This window comes from Capricornis sumatraensis, chromosome 2, assembly GCF_032405125.1.
Source record: "Capricornis sumatraensis isolate serow.1 chromosome 2, serow.2, whole genome shotgun sequence".
NCBI lineage: Eukaryota > Metazoa > Chordata > Mammalia > Artiodactyla > Bovidae > Capricornis > Capricornis sumatraensis.
Window position 1 is genome coordinate 47,837,378 of NC_091070.1, and position 21,269 is coordinate 47,858,646.

At 36.6% G+C, this 21,269-nt stretch overlaps 1 protein-coding gene across 1 annotated transcript in view; it reads right to left on the minus strand.

The window, feature by feature from the left end:
- The window catches only part of CCPG1 (cell cycle progression 1), a 40,702-nt gene that overhangs the window by 18,075 nt on the left and 1,358 nt on the right, over positions 1-21,269 (minus strand). The window contains exons 2-5 of the mRNA XM_068963987.1: positions 6,060-6,128; positions 3,427-3,547; positions 1,698-1,774; positions 503-707 (exon numbers count right to left, since the gene is read on the minus strand). Of these exons, the coding sequence (XP_068820088.1) occupies positions 503-707; positions 1,698-1,774; positions 3,427-3,547; positions 6,060-6,119 (463 nt within the window). The 5' untranslated portion in view covers positions 6,120-6,128. The remainder of the gene's footprint in view (positions 1-502; positions 708-1,697; positions 1,775-3,426; positions 3,548-6,059; positions 6,129-21,269) is intronic.

Genomic DNA, 21,269 nt, shown 5'->3' on the forward strand with positions numbered 1-21,269 from the left:
TCTAAAGTTAAAGATCCCAGTTTGGGGGCTTTAGGATACTCCTGTTTTGCCAGTTCCTTAAATCCTGTTTGGCACATGGTAGCACACAAAAAATGATTGTTGAGTGACTGAGTAAATGGATCTGGAAGGCAATTTTGTACCACTGTAACTCAAGATCTTAATATTCTCCTGCTTTTCAGGTATAATGGTTCAATCTCCCACTCCTAAAGACCTTAAAATTGTCCAATGCATTTTGGAGTGTTTGAGACATTAACAAATCTCTTAAAACTATTTTTTTTCCTTTTTTTAATGATAAAAGATGGTATTTATTGGACTACTGTGCTCTAGGCCCTGGGTCTAGGAAAACACTAGATAACAAGGTAGATTTTTACAAAAAATTTTCTTGCATTTTACCCAAATATATTCATAACTTTGATATTTAGGGTCAGAAAACCAGCCATTATATACAATGTGATCACAGGAGTCCTAAGCTTCCACTGTGTATTCGCTACGTAGTTCTTACCCGTTTCTGGCTGACAAAATGTATACTGGCTGCTAGAGGAAGAGCCCATGTTAAAGTCTTCTGGACTCTCTGCTTCTTTAATAATTATTGCTTCTTCTTGATTTCCAATGTCTTCTAACTTAGGTGGCTCAAGTGTAACAATATCAGAATCATCACTGACAGTTCCAAAATAGAGATTGTCATCACGTAACTTTTCTTCCTCTCCCTTTAGAATTAGAACCATAATTTTAGAGACATATTCAACAAATATGTATGGCCCTTACATTTCTTAAGTATACTTAAGCAGCACGATGATTGGGTTTAAAATAAGTCTTGCTAAATAGGAAAGGATTACTCAAGAGTAGACTCATCTTTCAGTCTGAAAACACCATCAAACCTGACAGCAACTTTCTCTCAGAATTAAATCAAACTGCTTACCCACCATTCATTCCTGCAGGAGTTGAGAAACAAATCCATCTTTCAAACCCAAAGTCCACAAAAAGGAGAGGATTCATTTCTCACTAGTACTATGGGTTTATTTGGGTTGTAATAAATAAATATGGGTTTATTTATATGGTCAGGAAATCCATAAAAGATTGATTAAATTTTCTAATAAATTTCAACAGCTATAACATGTAAAGATCATCCAGCTATTTAGTTTTTTTGAGCAATAACTGTTACTTTATTATATTTGATCAATACAGTATTATATTTGATACACAATTGCACTTAAGAGTGTGGGTATTTTTGCCCCTTAATTTTTTTAATTGAAGGATAACTGCTTTACAGGATTCTGTGGTTTCCTGTCGAACATCAACAAGAATCAGCCACAGGTACATGGAAGTCAAGTAAAATGTCAAAGGACAAGATTTAGTTTGTTCTCAAGTTTGAAAATTAACTTTTATTTTACATATGAACCCTTAATTTCTCAATATAATTCAAGAATGCAATATATTTCCAAAGAAAATGTTAGATGTTAAAAGAATAAATCTTTAACACTATCAAGAAATCACTTTTCTAAATTAAAAGATAGTTCACTTAATTAGGCATTAAAACGGAAGCTAACTTTAACTTTAAAACTGACCAACCTGCAAACCCAAATTTTTCAACAAAAGCTATTTATAGGAACAAAATGCACAAACAGAAATGGCAGCTTTAATTAGTATTCTCTAAGAATTACTGTTTATCAAATATCCAGAGTAAAACACAAGGTTACCTCAAGTGCTGACTTCATTTCCTCCAAAGCAGGGTAAGTAGCTCCTCCCAGTAACACTGTGCCATTTTGGCTGCTCTCTGACATAAAGCAAAGGTCAATTTAATTATATTTCATCAACTTTTTATAGTCTGCATATAATATGGGTAAATAAAATCTATTCCTCATTTTTTAAGTGGATGTAATGAAAAGCTACGTGCAATTATAACAATCACTCTATTGTTGTTAAAAAGATCTCTGCATTTCAAATATAACTACCAGAAATTGTTGAGATAATTTTAGTGAACTGAACTCATTTAAAAATTTACAAAAACTATAAACTCTAAATAAACAATTTCTACTTTACAATTCCAAAGTACTTAAGCCAAGGTGTTTATAAAAACCTGTTAATACGAAAACTCACTCTCAGATCACTGAGAGCCCATTTCCTGAATTCTCAGTTTATTCAAAGCTCCTAAATGTACCACTATTCTAATGACTATCAATGCCTGGTAACACAAGGATCAAACCTATGGCTTCAAATTACAAATTCTTTATAATAAAAAATGGACTATGAAAAGCAATGACTCAAATACAGAAAAACAAATAATGTCATCATAACAGATATATTTTATAAGAAACTTATAAGAAAAAAATATAAAATTAGTTTATAATGTCATATTTTTTATGAAAAAGGCTGTAAAATTTTAATACAAGCTAAAAATGAAAACAGTACATAATAAGCACCAGGTTTTATGCATAGCAAAGCACATGCATTGTTGGTATAACATTATCTCCAGTATCAAAAGAATTATAGACAGCTTTGAATTTTTGGTCATCCTTTGCTTTTCTATCATAAATGTGCATTTTTCATTATTTAACTCCTCCAAAATAACAAAAGAACAACAAAAAAAGACACCACTGTTTGTGCATATAATATAGCCCCACAGAATATTAATTTGGAGATAAGACTCCTCAACAAAGTTGGTCTTGGGTCCAAGGACCCCTGAGGAAGTATGAAAAAAAAAATTTATAACACATATCTAAAGATATGCATTTCTTTGAAGAGACCATGCATAGCTTTCAGATTCTCAAAATCTGACCCATGAAAGATGAAAATCACTGCTCAAATGAGAACAGCAATCAACACATGGGCTGAAAACAAGATTAACAGGCATAAATCTTTTATATTTCTGGCCTTAACATATCCACTTTATTCTCCTGAAGGAGAAATGTCCTGTTTACATTTTAATGCAATTTAAAAAAAAACTTTAAGAAGTAATTTAAATATGAAGATGCATTAATTATTTGGGTTTTTTATAAAATTAATGTGGGCATCAAATCCCATAGAAGAATAAATAACATCAATGCAATACAGTAGTTAAACATCATTCACTACCTATAACCAAAGGTACTCTGAAGTGTGGTAACTATAGAAGAGTTGAGTAAACCCCTTCTGATGAATAAATAATTCTGTGCATCAATAGTCTTAATCAAGATTAATAATATTTAGTTACCGATTACACTAGCAGTATCAAACATTCAAACAGAAGCCCACTATAGCTACAAATAAGGCCCCTGGGCAGGTTGGTGCTACTGGGTTCTTTAGGCCTGCACACTAAAATTCTAGTCTTTCAGTGATCTGCTGGTTTAGACCAGCCAGAAAGGCTGCCCACCTAGAAAGAAGGCAAGGTTCATGTTGTTCACATATCCTATCCAGAAAAACAAAAAAATCAGACTTCTTTAAACTTACCTCCCTGCTCTAACTGCAATTCTTGCAGCTTCTCCTGTGATAAAGATGCACATTCTGGAGTGGGCTCATAGCTGTCACTAGCTGCACCATGTTCAGAATTCACCGTCTCTATATCAGACCCCTAGAGAAAAAGTGATAATCAGTGCATTGTCTATCAGCTACCCAAAGCTAGATTTGAATCCCTGTAGATGCTTCCATTATTAAAAGTCCCAGATGCTGCTATACTCCAAAGGGAACAGTATCTATTGCTTTTGTTCAATTTAGTCCATAAAACCTACAGCAGGGAAACAGCAGAAAGGAGCCACAGGTTTAGCCTCTGAAAGGAGTCAGTCCAGAAGTCAAACACTCTAACTGCACTATAAGCCCAAGAGTCAATCTGAATCCCAGAGAATTTCTACATTTAGCTATTTCTATTAATTTGCTTCTACTCAACATTTATGGAACTACTCTAGCCAAAGCATTTTGCTAGGTGTCACAGGGTATAAAAAACTGAAATCTAAAATTCAGATTTAAAGCCTATTCAGAGAAACAGCCACAAGTAAATATTAATAACTACTTACTACAACATCTGACTAAAAAATTTTAAGGGCAAGCATTAAAATTAATCTATTAGATTAATATGGTTATAGCTATAGTCCATACAGTCGCAAGACATGACTTAGCGACTAAACCACCACCACCATTACACTAATAGGGTAAACATTCTCAGTATAAGTAGACTGTTCTTTATTCTTCCAAGGTTTTTACTTTGATGTCAGATTGTCTTTGCTTTAATAAAAGTGGATCTTAACAGATTTTTTTTCTCATCTTAATTAGCAAAATAAGTTATCCAGAAACGACTCAGTCTCCCTCCAGATCCCTCCCTCAACCCTATAGTTTACTGTTCATGAAATCAAAAGGTCTGAGTTCTCCTGAAACATGTAACTCAACATAACTAAGAGACTTCATTTTAAAGGAGTGAGTTTGAGTTGAATCCTAAAGAGTATTCTGAATGCAAGACTTTGGGCTTGCTGAAGTGACAGAAGAACAGTAGTAACAGACACAAGGTTTGGGTTGAATTCTCAGTCACTGGGGAGACCAGTCCTGGCCTTGGCCAGAAAGGTAGCAATGGTAAAAGAAAAAAAAAAAAAAGGAAATACACGTAAGAGACATTAGCAAGAAAGAGCAGAACCTGATAACAAGATCTGGAGGGAAGAGGGATAAAGGTACAAATATAATCAACTCTGTGACAAGGTGTCTCTACTACAGAACACCACTTGGCTACATGCCAAAGAGGTTTGCTCTCTTACGTCACACTGAAGATTTCCACAACTGCCTTGCTCCTACACTTAATTATCCTTGAAGGAGTAATTGTTGCTATGAGAGTTGATCTAAGCTTTGGAGAAACACATTAAAAATAGAAAAGTCATTTATTTAAAAAAATAAAAGAAGTAGAAACAAAAGAAACCGCTCAGTTTTAACTAGTACAGCTGCTGCTGCTGCTAAGTCACTCCAGTCGTGTCCGACTCAGTGCAACCCCTTAGACGGCAGCCCACCAGGCTCCTCCATCCCTGGGATTCTCCAGGCAAGAACACTGGAGAGGGTTGCCATTTCCCTCTCCAATGTATGAAAGTGAAAAGTGAAAGTGAAGTCGCTCAGTAGTGTCCGACTCCTAGCGACTCCATGGACTGCAGCCCACCAGGCCCCTCCGCCCATGGGATTTTCCAGGCGAGAGTACTAGAGTGGGTTTGCCATTGAGGAATGTTAAAGCTTTCTTGCAGAAAGTCTGGTTAATGTTGTTGCCTAAAAGACATGACTAACCAATTGTCTAAACATTAAATTATCAGGGCAGTTGTAAAAAAAATACCATTTAAAATTTTTATTGATGCAGGAAAATAAGTGAAGCCTAATAGGCTGGAAAAAAACATGAAAACTATAGATAAATCCATTAACACATTATATAGGTATAGATAATTTTTATCCTTTTGCTTCTATTTATCACTATTTTATGATTTTTTTCTGTAATTAACATATATTACCAATGTGAGAATTAATATTTACTATATACTGTCATATAACATCATGCTGCTGCTGCTAAGTTGCTTCAGTCATACTTCTGCAATAAAATTCATTTTGTGACAAGAGTTCTCGTCATAGTCTTTTTTCCTGTGAAGTTCTGCAATGATAATAATGTAACATAACACACCACAGGTGGAACACGTGTTCTTCATGCTCCTTTCTGGCCTGTTTAAATGCACTTGCTGATGTTTTCTAGCTATATAATCTTGGCCAAATTACTAAATCTCTCTAAGCTTTGTTTTTCTCAACTATGAAATGAGAATGAAAATCTACGCCACAGAGGGTTGCTTAAAATTATATGAGAACGTTAAGTAAAGCACAAGGCCTGACCAATAGGCCCTCAATAAGTATCTGCCTACTGTCTCTAAGTTGAGGAAACCAATGTACATTAAGATGCTGCCTCATGAAGGGTTTTCAGCAGTGAGTGTAATGTAGGAGGGAAAATGTCCAAGCTACAGATCAGTGGAATCTTATGCTTAAATGTAAAAAACTAATGGCCCTCAAAGAACCCAGTTTATATCATTATTAACACTATAATACTACAAGCTGCCGTATAAAAAATATTAAATACAAACCTCATGATTGATGACAGTCCAACCACAAGATGAATCACTGTCACTGGAGTTCTCAGACATTTTTCGGGTCTACAAATACAAAAACATATTGATATGTGGAAAACAATCTAAAAAATTCTGTAGGCAACACAGTATGTGACTGGTTTACTACCTCCTAGGTGAAACTGAGACAACCCACCCGCAGATTCACCAGACAGTACAAGCGTGCATATCAGTATGAACAAATCAACCAAACTTAGATCCCCCTGAGCCGAAACAGTCAGATGGCCGTACTGTGGAATGACGAGGCCAGCTGGGTCTGAAAGAAAATGAGGATTCGGTCAGGCAGAGATACAAACTTGAGGAAGAAAAATCGGACTGTGAGGAAGTCAACTGTTGAGAGAATGATGAATTCATCACTCTAGGGGACAGTCAGCTAGAGTAAAAGTCTATGTTTTCAATGAACTGTACACTGTGAAAATCATGGCTGAGGAAACCACATAGGGAAACTGCAAGAATTAAAAGGCCAAGCAAAATGAAGTCTACTGTGTTCATCAATCATGAAGCAGTTCATATTTTCAAGCAGGGAAGGAAGATGATCAAATGGTTTTTAAGAAAATAACCATGTTGGTAATGCTTCAGTTAGATTAAAACATGAGAAGAAAAAGACCAGAAATGGATCAGAGTTGTGGAAATTGGCAATAACAGAGGCTTTTACTCCAGCTGACTGTTCCCCATTCATCATTCTCTCAACAGTTGACTTCCTCACACTCAGATTGTTCTTCCTCACCTTTGTTTCTCTGCCTGACAGAATCTGCATTTTCTTTCAGATCCAGCTTGCCCCTTCATTCCACAATATGACCATCTAACTATTTTCACTCAGGAGAACTTCCTTGTCTTGCCAGGACTAGACAGACTCAAGTCCTAAATCAGAACATACTGGTCACTTTACCTGGTTTATTCTTCCCTTGCTATCTAAACTCCTACTTAAATTTCAAAACTAAGCTCATTAAAGTGCTATTTCTACACATATCTGATAAATGTTTCTGTTATTGCACATATCCCGGGAATCCATTATATCCAAGTTGATGGTTAGTGTTTCAATGGAACTCTACTGTAGATAACATAAAACTAAGGCACAAATGTGAACAGGGCAAAAAATATAGACCTGAACCATTCATCAGTGATTCTGAAAACTCTTATAAATTAATATTTTAAAAATAGAAGATACGGAGAGGTGGCTGGTCACTAATACTACAAAATAAGTATGTTTTCAGACAAATTCTAGAGTAAAACATAAAGATAATTGTGTGACTTTTAATATCACACTAGACAGAATGTTTTACAGTAAGTTTACCTGAAGTAAACTGATTGTTTGATTTACAACTAATTAGGGCCTAGGCAGTTTCTAAATTTAAAGGTAACACTGTAAAATAAACAAACAAAAAAACTATTACAGTGAAATACATGTTTTCTGTCTAGTAGAAAATACTGTCCCCCAAAGGCTCAGTCTAAACCCCTATAGGCTATTAACCAATTTTGTATTTTAATAATTTTATTTCAGCTTTTCCTATTAGATTGACTACATAAAGCCTAATTTCTCATTGAACCAGTTTTCACAAGTTTAAAATGAACTTTATGATGTTATTATTTGTATGTGAATTGTTTTATAACAGCTTAAAAGTTACAGGTTAACATGAGACTGCACAAAGACTGAGTAATTAACTTATCAGGAAGAAAGAATGGTCAAAGCAGGCTTTATAAATGAGGTTGTAAGGTTTTTAGACATGCTGCTGCTGCTGCTAAGTCGCTTCAGTCATGCTAGACAGCATGTTTTTCAACTGAATAGCAAAAATTTTTAAATTGAGAGATATCACAAAAAAATTAAGGTCTAGTTCCTCATTAACAACAACAACAAAATGACACAGAAAAATTTCCGAAGAGATAATGAGGAAAGCACTACGGAAACAAAGGCAGAAAAAAAATGACCTGTGGGATACAAAGAACCAATGCAATATTCCATCAAAAAGATGAGCACTTAAATTTAACCAGTATTCACAAGGGGGTAAAGGGTAAAGAAGATGAGGAGGAGTTAGAGATTTGAGAAGACAAAGTTGAAAGATTTTTAAATAAGTGAATAACCAAATACAGAAGGGAGAACACATAGGATATTTTAGTTTAACTGACTATTTGGAAAAACCATTCTACACAGAACAAGTAGGTAGGGCTTTGAGATTAAGAAAATTGGCTGAAGCCTAAAAAGGCATTCATTCTTCACCATGTGAAAGCCCCTCTTCCCTCTGCAAATCCCCACTTCTGAGCCTCCTCTAGTAGCTATGGTTTTTCCAGTAGTCCTGTATGGATGTGAGAGCTGGACTATAAAGAAAGCTGAGTCCTTCTGAACTGTGGTGTTGGAGAAGACTCTTGAGAGTCCCTTGGACTGCAAGGAGATCCAACCAGTCCATCCTAAAGGAAATCAGTCCTGAACATTCACTGGAAGGACTGATGCTGAAGCTGAAACTCCAATACTTTGGCCACCTGATGCGAAGAACCAACTCACTGGAAAAGACCCTGATGCTGGGAAAGATTGAAGGTAGGAGGAGAAGGATAGGTTGGATGTCATCACTGACGTGATGGACATGAGTTTGAGTAGGCTCCGGAAGTTGCTACTGGACAGGGAAGACTGGCATGGTGCAGTTCATGGGGTTGCAAAGAGTCAGACACGACTAAGCAACGGAACTGAACTGAGTAGCCCATGGGCTTCCCTGGAAGCTCAGCTGGTAAAGAATCCGCCTGCAATGCAAGAAACCCCAGTTAGATTCCTGGATCGGGAAGATGCCCTGGAGAAGGGATAGGCTACCCACTCCAGTATTCTTGGGCTTCCCTGGTGGCTCAAACAGTAAAGAATCTGCCTATTAACATGGGAGACCTGGGTTCGATCCCTGGGTTGGGAAGATCCCCTGGAGGAGGGCATGGCAATCCACTCCAATATCCTCGCCTGGAGAATCCTCATGGACAGAGGTGACTGGCAGGCTACAGTCCATGGACTTGCAAAGAGTTGGAGACGACTGAACAACTAAGCACAGCACCGTAGCCCATATTCTCACTGCTGTTCCATCTCACCCCCCAACATTTCCCAGTGTGTATCTTGACTTGCACACAGGCAACCTTCTAAAACTTCAGAACACCAGACCTTATCAGTCAGTTAGTTCTGTCACTCAGTCGTGTTGGACTCTGCAGCCGAACAGACTGCAGCACACCAGGCTTTCCTGTCAGGGATATTTAATGTGTATGTCACTCTTACCCTTATCTAGGTAATTTCCATTTAAACAGTTCATTTAAACAGACAGTCCCCAGAGAGTTAGTTTACCAATCAATAATTCTAATTGCTCTGGAGATAAAGACAAGATTTCAAAAGAAAGTTACATACATTGCTAACCTGACACTTTTTATCATATTTAAATTTCTCAAATCTAGAAGCCCACTTTAATTAGATCCCTGTTTAATTCTGTTTACTTGCCCTGGAGAAAGAACAAGCTTGACATCTAGCCCAAATGAGGAAAAAAAGATTCCCTACTGGCCATAACTCCAAGAGTCTGGAGAAGCAAAAATCACAGCCCTATTAAAGAACCCTCTTAATTCAGATGTTTTCAAAAATTTGCATGCACTAAAAGTAAAATTTTAGAAAGTAAATGTCTAAGCCCCATTCTAGACACACTGACTCTTAAAGCCTCTATCAACTACAAACTGGCACTTGCCAAGAGCACCCGCCAGCGACTGAACAACGGAGTTTGCCATCTGCCTTTGTGGAGACTGAACCCTGTGCTGTCTAGCTGTTAAGATTAAACACCCCGAGGCCATTCAGGATGGAGTGAGGCACTCCGTGCTCCAGGGAATCTGGTGGAATAGGTCTTTAAATAGTAAAGTAAGGGCTCGATTGCACTGAACTCCCCTTCACCAAAATCTTACATATCAACCTTCCCCGACTACCTCTTTGGAGCAGTCTCTCAAAGCTATCTGAGCTGCTGTCTCTCAGTTTGCAGTCCTCATTTTGTCCCAAGTAAAACTTAACTTGCAACTCTCAAGTTGTGCATCTTTTTGCATACACTGCCATTGCATTTGAACCTCGTCACTACAGAGTTATCTGCTTAAGACGGTATTTTGTCATTCCTTAAAAATGTTAAGATTTTCATAGTCTTAAAGATAATGCTCACAGGCCTTAAACATCGAGTGTTTTGTCTCTAGCACCTCATCCCCTCTTCATTCCTTCTTTTTTCCCTTAACTTTTTCAAGTAACCTATAAAACTTAGCTTTCTGTTAACTCAGGCACTCTGCATATTCTGATCTCAGTTCCTCACCCCCTAACTTCCACCTAAACTCCAGTGCCCACTGGAGGCATCACTTTGTGAACCATTTCCTGACCCCATCCCCTGTTCCACTTCAAGGGGCTTACTAATAATAACTTAAAGTTATAAACCTAAGGGTATACTTTATGAAGATGATAAACTTGAAGCCCTTTCCCAGACTCAAGTGAAAGTGAAGTCGCTCAGTCGTGTCTGACTTTTTGCAACCCCATGGACTACCAGGCTCCTCCGTCAAACCGGGGTCTCCCGCACTGTAGGCAGATGCTTTTACTGTCTGAGCCACCAGGGAAGTTCCAGACTCAGGCTTCCTTTTATTCCTCAGGGTAGGTTCTTATCCCAGTCTCCAGCTACAGATTTTCCCAGTGCTTTTTGGATGATTATTTGTAGGTTTCTCAGCATCTGCAAGACTAAGATCATCTTCCTGCTGCTCTTCCTGTTTCTATCTCAGAAAAGAGCATTAACCAAAAATAATATTATAAGCAAAACCCACCAAACGTCAGGTCAAAAATCCTAGATTTAAGGATAACTACACTTGAAATGGGCTTCCTGGGTGGTTCAGACAGCAAAGAAGCCACCTGCAGTGAGGGAGACCTGAGCTTGAGTCCTGGGTCGGGAAGATCCCCTGAAGGAGGGCATGGCAACCCACTCCAGTATTCTTGCCTGGAGAATCCCCATGGACAGAGGAGCCTGGCAGGCTGCAGTCCACGGGGTCGCACAGTCAGACACAACTGAGCTTCTAAGCACAGGACATATGAAACAACTAAAACTTTGCCTTGACCCAAGTCTAAATCCTTATGCACTTCCTAATCCAACTTCATCATTTCTCACTTCAATTACAGTGACAATTCTCTAACAGATCTCTGCTTACAGTTTCAAATTCCTCTTTGGCTACTCCTTCCCAAGGCTGCCTCTACTATGTTTATCCTACAACATAAATCTGATCACTTAATCAGTCAATCAGTTAAAATTGGTCTCCACTGCCTTCAAGACAAAAGTCTCCAAACTCCTTTATAATAAGAGCCTCCAGAACAAATTACTGAAAGTGACTTTCACTTCATAAGAAATTTTCTTCACAGCATGAAAGATTTGTAGAACTCTATGGAAGAGAATTTGACACTAAGCATTACAAATATGTGGTTTCAATATAGAATACAGCACATACTAGTCATATTAGGATGTACATTTATTACACAAATTCTCACATCTCCTTTATGAAGCTTCTTAAAGTAGAAGGATTATATTACACTAGTATAATCACACTCTCCAGCAGATGGGCCTGTAGTTGGTACCATTTTAAATTCATTCCTTTATCCATCTGCTCATTCAATATTTATTCAGTTCTTAACACATGCAAGATACTGAATATATATCAATGTATAAAGCAAATAAGAGTCTTGCCTTCCTAGAGCTTAAATTCTATCAGTAAAACTTTATCTGAGCCTTGTGTTCCAGGAAAGCAAGGAAGGTTGAGAAATGTTCCCATCCTGTTTTGTGTTCTGACAAACAGCTAACTTGCAAATGACCAACCTGCCCTCAAAAAACCCCAGGTTAGACTTCCATTCATCCTGAGCCCCTTATTTCACTTGCCTCCATAAAATTCCTTGGTTTTATGAGATACTCCTCATTAATGAACTTTCTCCCTACTGCAATAGTCCAAATTAAACTCATCTCAATTTTCCTATGCATTTCATCTTTCACACTGGAGTCATCCAATAAACAACATAAACTGATAGGATATGCAGTGTGTTTGATGGTGTATCTCCTACTACAGAGAAAGCATGGGAAAAGAAAACAGAAATGCTCGGCTGGAGAGGCTTAATTTCAGAAAGGATAATCAGGGAAATCTTCCTTGAGAAGATATATTTGCGCAAAAATTTCAATGAGTTAGTGAATCGCTGTGCAGTTAACTGCAAGAAGAGTGTTTCAGACAAAATTAACAGAAGGTACAAGGTTGGAACCAAGCCCATATCTCTGAGAAACAGCAAGGAGGCCTGTGTGATTCGAGAGGAGTGGCCAAGCAGGAAAGTGGGAAGAGATGAGGACCGAGAGATAAGGAGTGGGAGATGAACGATGCATGACCTTAGAAATCCTAAGACTGTTCACTTTAACCTGAGTGAAATTAAAAGTCACAGAAGAATTTTGAGGAAAGGAATAGGAAGATCACCCTGGCTGCCCTATGAGGACAGAACTGAGAGGGAGAAAAGGCAGAGCAGGAAGACCATCTGCAAAGCAACAACAGTAATCCAGGTGAGATGATGCTGGTTTGGACCAGACTGGTAGCAAAGACAGTGAGAAGCGGACAAATTATCCATGTATTTTGAAGGATTAGCTAACTGGGCTTCCTGATGTACTGAATATAAGGTATGAGGATGACTCCTGTCCTAAGTAAATACAAGAACAAAATGGCCATTGAGACAGGAAAAAGCAGCAAGTGATGAAATAAAACTTGGTAAATTTTTGGGAACATCCTAAATTTGAGACAACTATTATCACATCCAAGTTGAAACATCAAGTAGGCCGCTGGGGACTGAATCCAGAGGAGAGATACAGACTAAAGACATAATTTTAAAACAACTTGAGGTGGCAGCTGTCAAAACTAATAACAGCAACAATATTACTTTCACCTAATAAAGTACAACTGGAGCGAATATTACCTGATATGATGGTGCCCCTCATCACTCCCGAGTAGCTACATTTTACTATGAAAAAGGTACCATTTCCATTACTGTATCTTCTAGAATTATATACTATGGAGAAGAATGGGGGCATTATTCTCCCCACACGTCTACAATTCCAATGTAAGCCAACCAATGGGCTGTGAGCAAAGGTCCCAAAAGTGCTGCTGACTGTAAATGTGATCAAAGATGAGACAGTTAATCTAGACAGCTTTCAGGAACCTATTTCTATCCTGCTTTTCAAAGGTTCTGGAACTTTCACCTCCCCAAAAGGATATGAAAACGCCTGCTTTAAACCAGACCTTGTTGGATAAAGGAAAGAGGACCCAAGATCCCAACAAATAAAAACCATTTAAACATCCTTTTTGTCCAATAACAACCCTACAGAAATAAACAAGATACAGAAATAAACAAGATAAGATACAGTAAGTCAGCTGGTGGAAAGTACTGTGGAGAAAAATAAAGTAAATGGGGGGAAACAATGCAGAGTAGGGGGTAGGGAGGGATCAGAACTTTGAATAAGGTTGTTAGAAAAGGCCTTTCACCAACATACAAAAGCACCTATTTCTCCACAACCTCACCAAAAGGTAACAACCATCTTTAACTTCTGATCATGTCATGAGCAAAAAAATAAAACTGGATCCTTAATGAGTTCATTTGCTACTAACTTTTTTTCTTAGAATGCTTCAATTTAAAAAAGTGTCTTCAGGGCTTCCCTGGTGGCACAGTGGTAAAGAATCTGCCTGCTAATGCAGAGGACACAGATTTGATCCCTGGTTCACGAAGATCCCACATGCCGAGGAGCAACTCAGCCCATGCACCCCTGCCTCTAGAGCCTGGGAGCCACAACTACTGAAGCCCACGAGCCCGAGAGCCCACGCTCAGCAACAAGAGAAGCCACTACAATGAGAAGCCCACACACCCCAACTCCAGTGTAGGCCCTGCTTGCAGCAACTAGACAAAGTCCATGCAAAAACCAAGACCCGGCACAGCCAAAAACAAATAAATAATAGCTTCCATCACATGTATGTTTTTAAATTTTAGGTAGTAAAATGTTGAGGATGGAGAATAGGGTCTTTGTTTATAACCTTTTATATTTCATATTTTACACCTTGCTTTAGAAAGTCTTTCTCACTCACAAAATTGTAAATTATTCTCCTGTATTTTCTAATATTTTATCAGATTTTAGCTTCTACATTTAGTTATTTAAACTATGAATTTGGATTTTTTCCCTTTTAGTGTGAGTTTAGAAATAATCTCAACTATAAATAGTCCATAATTCTATGATTTAAAAAGCCATTCTTTGTCACATGCAGTCCCATACATTTATGAATCAGTTACAGGTCTGTTCTAATGATCTATATTCCAGCACCAAAACAATGCTGTTTAAATGACTATGGTACTCTCATCACTTTCTACAGTGCCATTTTTCAACTGTTTCCTTGGTCCTTCCCTAAACACACACAACCACCCTAAAACACTTAAATATAGGCAATGATGAAACTGACTGCAGGTTACATATAATACTTATCCCAAGTGCTAAGATTTTTTTTTTTTAACTTCCCTTGCAGAAACTCTCTCCATGACCTTGAGAATAAGACTTCTGTACTATAAAGTCAAACTCCTTAGGGTGACATCCAAATGTTCCATTATCTGGCTCTAGCCATTACTGCAGGTGATGAGCTCTCTCCTCCAGAACTATCTCATCTGATCAAAGTCATCTACTTGCTACAAGCAGAGGAGGAACTGTAGCAATCCTCCATGTCTCCACCTACTCAAGTTATACTTCCTGAATGCCTTCCTTCTTTCTTTCTTCTATCTTTAAGGCTTAGTCCTCCCCTCCATGAAGTTTTCCTTCGTGTTTCTGACACACTAATCTCTCCTTTCCCTGAATGTACAGCGTTTATTTATTAGCGTAACTTCTATACTTCTGAGCGTAACTTGCCTAATGTCAGCTTCAATTACTTTTATCCATGAGTTACTTTACTAATTAGTATTAAGTCCAAAGCTCTGACAAGAAGTTCTAATTTTATTTTTAATATCTTCATAATAGCTCAAAAATTTTAACTGCTATTAGTCAGAAGTCATACAATACAAACATAATAATCTCTCATCTTTAATCACTTAATACTCTATTTTATCTACAGAAAAGGACATACAAGCATGTTTACTCAGATCAGGAATTAAAGGATCAGAAATAGGAATGTAACTACAGGTCTAATTTCAAGTCCAGCTCCACCCTTAAGCTTGCCTCTGTTAAATGTAGCATAATTATGAACTTTTTTATGCCTATTTTCGAAAGTGTGGTAAGGCCACTAAAATCACTGAGCACCACAATGAAGGGGTTGAAACAGAAAAGCTTAAAAATTCCCAAGATTTTCAGTCTAAGAAAGCATCTAAAACTGTTACTGTCACTATGCTTTATGGTAATTTGGCACAAATTCACATTTTAAAAAGTATTGTGGCAAATACCTCTGGAGGTAAATGGTAAGAACTGTATCTCTCTGGGGAATTAAGGAGTCTTCAATTCTGTTCATTGCAAAGGGGAGAGAACCTTTCACTCTGTTGCTTCTTTTTTTCCAAATAGTCTCATCTTAAGTGAAGGTGAAGTTTATATTTTTTTCCACCTACAATGTCAACCTTATTTCAGCCCCCAAACTCTGACAATAAATAAGCCTAACCTAGGAGTGCCTGGCCTTTGTGCTGTGGGGGGAAAAAAAGGAACACCCTAGCAAAGCTGATTCCAAAGCTTACTGGCTAGAATGGTCAAGTAAACTCTCTATTTGAAATAGACTGAGTTTTTTTTATAGCATTTTAACTGTTAGAGCAGATAAATCCTGCAGCATATTTTCACCATGTACAGGCCAAACTAAAGTTGCTTCCAAACAGCAGCAAGAGAAAAAAGATCCAACAGGCAATCCTGCATATGGAACTCAAGTACTGGCTGCCATTTTGGATGCTCACAACAGCACAAAAGCTTTCTATGGTTTTTGTGAAAGGTAAAGGATGAAAGCGGAGAAGGCAATGACACCCCACTCCAGTACTCTTGCCTGGAAAATCCCATGGACGGAGGAGCCTGGTAGGCTGCAGTCTGTGGGGTCACTAAGAGTCGGGCACGACTGAGCGACTTCACTTTCCCTTTTCACTTTCATGCATTAGAGAAGGAAATGGCCACCCACTCCAGTGTTCTTGCCTGGAGAATCCCAGGGACAGAGGAGCCTAGTGGGCTGCCGTCTGTGGGGTCGCACAGAGTCGGACACAACTGAAGTGACTTAGCAGCAGCAGCAGAGGATGAAAGAGACACAAGAGATAAGAGCCATTTTCACACAAAACACCTCTGAATTCAAACAGAAATTAAATTTCACTGTTCTCTCTCTCCTGACTCCCAAAGAGGGGTAAATCAGGTAGTAGTGTGGTTTTTTTTTTTTTTTGCCAAATTGCATCACTCAGAAAATATAATCTCAATTGGACTTCATAAATGTGATGTTGCAAAAGGCTTTCAGATTGATGTCATTTCTCCAGTTTGCTGTGTGCAAGTTCAGCATTATTAATGTAAAGCTTCATAAAACCTTAAGACCGTGTGGCAAAAATACAGCCCAGAGATTTAAACAAATAAGATAAAAACACAAGAAAAAAAAAAAAAGACTCAAAACTGAAAAGTTTTAAAATCTTAAAGTAAAGATAATCTTTTTCTAGGCTTTACACAAAACCTAGAAACCATATAGAAGTTTTCCATTGTACAAAAATCGTAAACTTATTTGCTAAAAGTCATATAAGTAAGAATGAAATACTAAGCATATTTGTAACATATATATAACAGAGTTTTTAAAACATTTAAAATACACTAATAAGTCAGTAAGAAAAAAGGTTTAAAACTGAATAGAAAATTCAACAAGGAACAAGAGTGCAATTTATAGAAGACATTAAAACAGCTTATAAGGAAAAATATTCAACATTACTAGCAAAGATACAGAGAAGCAAAATTACTTTAACACCTACATGATGAACAAAGATTAAACAGGTCAATATGTTAAAGAAAAATAAACTCTACTGATACTAATTTATATGCATTAAATGAGTTAAAATTCTAAATAGTATATTTCAAATCTAAAAAAAAAAATTACATGCAATATGTCTGCTAAATTTCAATAAGCTATTTATTTCCTTCATAACCAGCAGGAAAAGGAACATTTTTTAAAATGAAAAAAATCAGCTCAATATTAAGTAAATGATTAACTGAAACAATATCTAATCATCTTCTGGAGGACCAGTCTTTTCAGGACAAGTTAAAGAACTTAAGGGAATCATATTAAAATACTTATATCTGAGGTATCAGAAGTTTATTGTGGAAAACTAATATTAGAGAAAAAAGAACATAACCCAGGGCTTTCAAGAGTCCACAGTGTAGAAACTATGGGATCAAGATGTGGGTCCAATTGCTGTCCTTCCTCTTGTTTACATTCATCTTTTAAGTGGATTCAAAGATAACCACTCCATAGCAAACAAGCTTTCCTAGTTTTAATGGAGTGAATTTCATTTAAACACTGAAATCTGTTGCTAAAGACAGGTATCTGGAGATAAGTCTCCAATAGGAATAGTATTAATAATTTCACTTTATCCACCCCAGAAAGAGGCAGCAATACTGTTATAATAGAGTAGGTTAACTTTTTGATTTACAAAACAAATTCTGCAAGAAGTGAGTCAATATACAATTTCTTCACACGTTTCCTTTTATGATGTAATATCCTTCAAATGGGCAAACAGAAGCAACTACTGCCATATTTGAAGACAGAAGTATCCCGTTTTGCCTCCACCTAAAAGAAGCTACACCTTTGACAAAAAGTTTGAAATAAAGTAGTAAACAACATGATTTCAAAATGCTGGAAGGAAATTACGATACTTGTTAATATGGAAATATCCTTTCCACCAGGTTTTTCCAACTCTGAGAAGAATCCTAACTTTCCAGAATTGTTACATCTTAACTTTGGAAAAGGCTAAAAGAGCCAAGAGTAAATCTAAAAGCTTCACTAGCTCCATACTGCCCTCACTTGAACACTGTTCAGTCCCTGGTGGCTCCTTTTCCCTTTTCAGAGATAAATAAGTGAAACTATATAGCTTGATGTTTTCTTCTACTCTCAATTAAAAAAAAAGTTTTTACTTGTTAAAATGTATGTATTAATCATGTATCTATTATTTTTTAACATACTTTCCACAAAAAGATAATTTGTTATAATTTTTTTTACAACTCTCTTCTACTTTTCTGTTGGGAAAAAAAAAAGCCAGAAAGATGGGAAACAAAGGGATTATTTTTTTTGGCCATGCTTTTTTTTGGCCATGCTAGCAGCAAGTGGGATCTTAGTTCCCGACCAGGGCTGGAACCCATGCCCCATTCAGTGGAAGTACGAGTCTTAACTACTGGGCTACCAGAGAAGTCCCCAAAGAGATTTTATATATTTTTATTGTTTCACATTTTTTTAAAGTACGTAATAGACAATTAAGTATACCCCACTGTTACTTTCACTTATATTTGTTCTCATAAAGTCTTCAGAATTAATTTATAAGTTTCTAAAAGACTTGTTTACTTGAATGCTCTGTATGTCAACCAAACTTGATGTTAATCTCAGACAGGGTTGGCATCCCCAGAAGGAGATGTCCAAGCTCTAAACTATTCCTCTCCCTCAGAGATAAATGCATACACACGTCATGCATCTCTGGGAGGACCTGGGATTTGACATTCAATGTAGGCTTACTACTCATGAAATCAACTTACAGTACCGTTTTAGAACATTAAAAACGGCATTCACTTCCTAATGTTAAGTCATACTGATGATCTTCCTTATACTTTAGATGCGCAATTAAAATAATTCAAAACCAAAATTAAAGGTCTAACCATAAAAGCACACTGCAATTTCAGGACCTTTAATGCGGCAGAGTGCAAAGTCACAGTCAGGAAAGGGGCCAGGTTTCCTTCAACCTAGTAAAAGGCAAAAAGCACTACCAAAAAATGAAGATCTCTTTTGACTTTTTTCCATCAAACTTCCCAGCCAAAAGTGTGTATCACATTAAGTTATCACATTTCAAATGTATAACATGCTTTACGTAAATGTTACTTATGAAAGCCAATAATACTTTGCATTGGTAGATCACTGACACAAGTAATATGATTTTTATATCAGATCTGATTTTCATGAATATGCCATGAAATGTGGCAATGGCTATTATTTATAACATAAAATTGGAAACAACAGATTCATAAATTGAATTACTGTCAACATCATTAAACATTCTGACTCCTAATCCAATTCTTTTTTCACATTTCATCATGCTGGCAACATGAACCAGAAGATTTTAGTAAAGTGCTTCATGGGTAAACACTGAAGAAAAATTAGATTCTGACTTCCTGCTAATATTAATACTTCCTTGTTAATACCTCCTTCAGAAAGCCCTTACACAGGTTTCCACACATTAAATACCCTTAAAAAAAAATCCTCTAAATCAAATCAGTTAGTTGCAATCTTTCCATTATAGAGCTAAATTTCACTTTAAAACTCTAAGATTTTTTTCAAGTTCATCTGATACAATAAACATGACCTTTGAAACAAACTCATATTTTTTAACTGTTTTAAATTAATCAAGACTGCAGAATTGTCAGATAAATATGGTATGATATCACTTATATGTGGAATATAAAAAACATAACAAACTAGTGAATTTAACAGGAAAAGAAACAGACTTACATATAGAGAACTAGTGAGGGGGCAATACTGGGGTAAGGGAATGAGGTATAGACTACTGGGTATGAGATAGGCTCACGGATGTGCTGTACAACACGGAGAATACAGTCAGTATTTTTTAATAATAAATGGAAAGTAACCTTTAAAAACTACTAAAAAAATTTATAATAAAAAAACAAAAACTGCACAACTCCCATAAAGAAGATTCTTGAAAATATAAGTTATTACTTACAGTATGGCAACTTCCTCACTTTAACCACACATGAAAACAAAAACAATTCAGCCTCTACTAGTTCTACATTGTTAGATGAGTCTGCATTTTCTGTTTTAAAATACTCTGGGCTTAACAGGCCTTACACTGTGTCCATATTCTTTACATGTCAGAAACGACTACTTCTAAGATCTCAGTTCAAACTCACATAATTTTTAAAATATTTAACCTGCATAAAAGTACATTATAATCTAGAACCAGTTAGTAAATCAGATAAGTTAAGCAATTATGAATGTTTCTTATGCCCTGTAAAGGAACTCAAATTTTTAATAAGGTATTGAACTAACACAGGGCACAAAACACACAAACCAATACAAAATACTGACAAGAAACTGAAATTTGGGGAGAGAAACAATGCTCCAAAGAAAAGAATCTAAGAAAAGAAAGTATGACTTCTACAGTTAAAAAAGTGGGGGGGGGGGGAGTTTTAGAATGGATATTTTATTAAGAATAAATGAACACCTGGAATTGAGGTAAACCCCAATTTTTCAAGACTGATAACTGCAAAAATACATAGACTGTTCTTCTCAAAGAACAATGCAGCCCTTTCTTTAGAACAGAAAACAGAATGTGGCCCAAACATGCAACTTACCATCCATATCCAACATATATCCAACATACTCATAATAGAAACTGAAACAAAAACATAATCCAAAATATCAGGCATATCAAACACAGTGCTTAAAATGTTTCAGTGAAAACAAGCTTAGCACCCCTATTTTATAATAATGTTTAACTTCTTTATTTCCACTGGCAAATGATAAATGAAAAATCTTGCTATGTCCAGTTCTTTTCAGATTAACACGCCCATGCTTTATCACCTTGAGTTACAGGAATAATCAAGACTGCACTACCTTAACTGAAGAAAAGTAAAGACTTTTGCTTTGATTTTACTGTCCAAAATAAGAACACATCAAGATGAGATGTACAAATGTTGAGAATGTGTCATATTTGTTTTGTTTTCTTTTCCAGTCCAACCAAAGCATTTTTTGTCACTTCTCCACAAATAACTTACATTTAAACTTGTTATTCACAGTTTGTGGATGCAGTAACAGGAGCTCTGCCTATGTTGTTTGTTGTTACTTGCTTTTTAAAATTAATGTTTAAAGAGTTTACATAACTGGAATTGCTTTATCTGTATCCCTTTTTTTAAAATTAAATTTTGCCTATAGAAAATTTGGAAAATA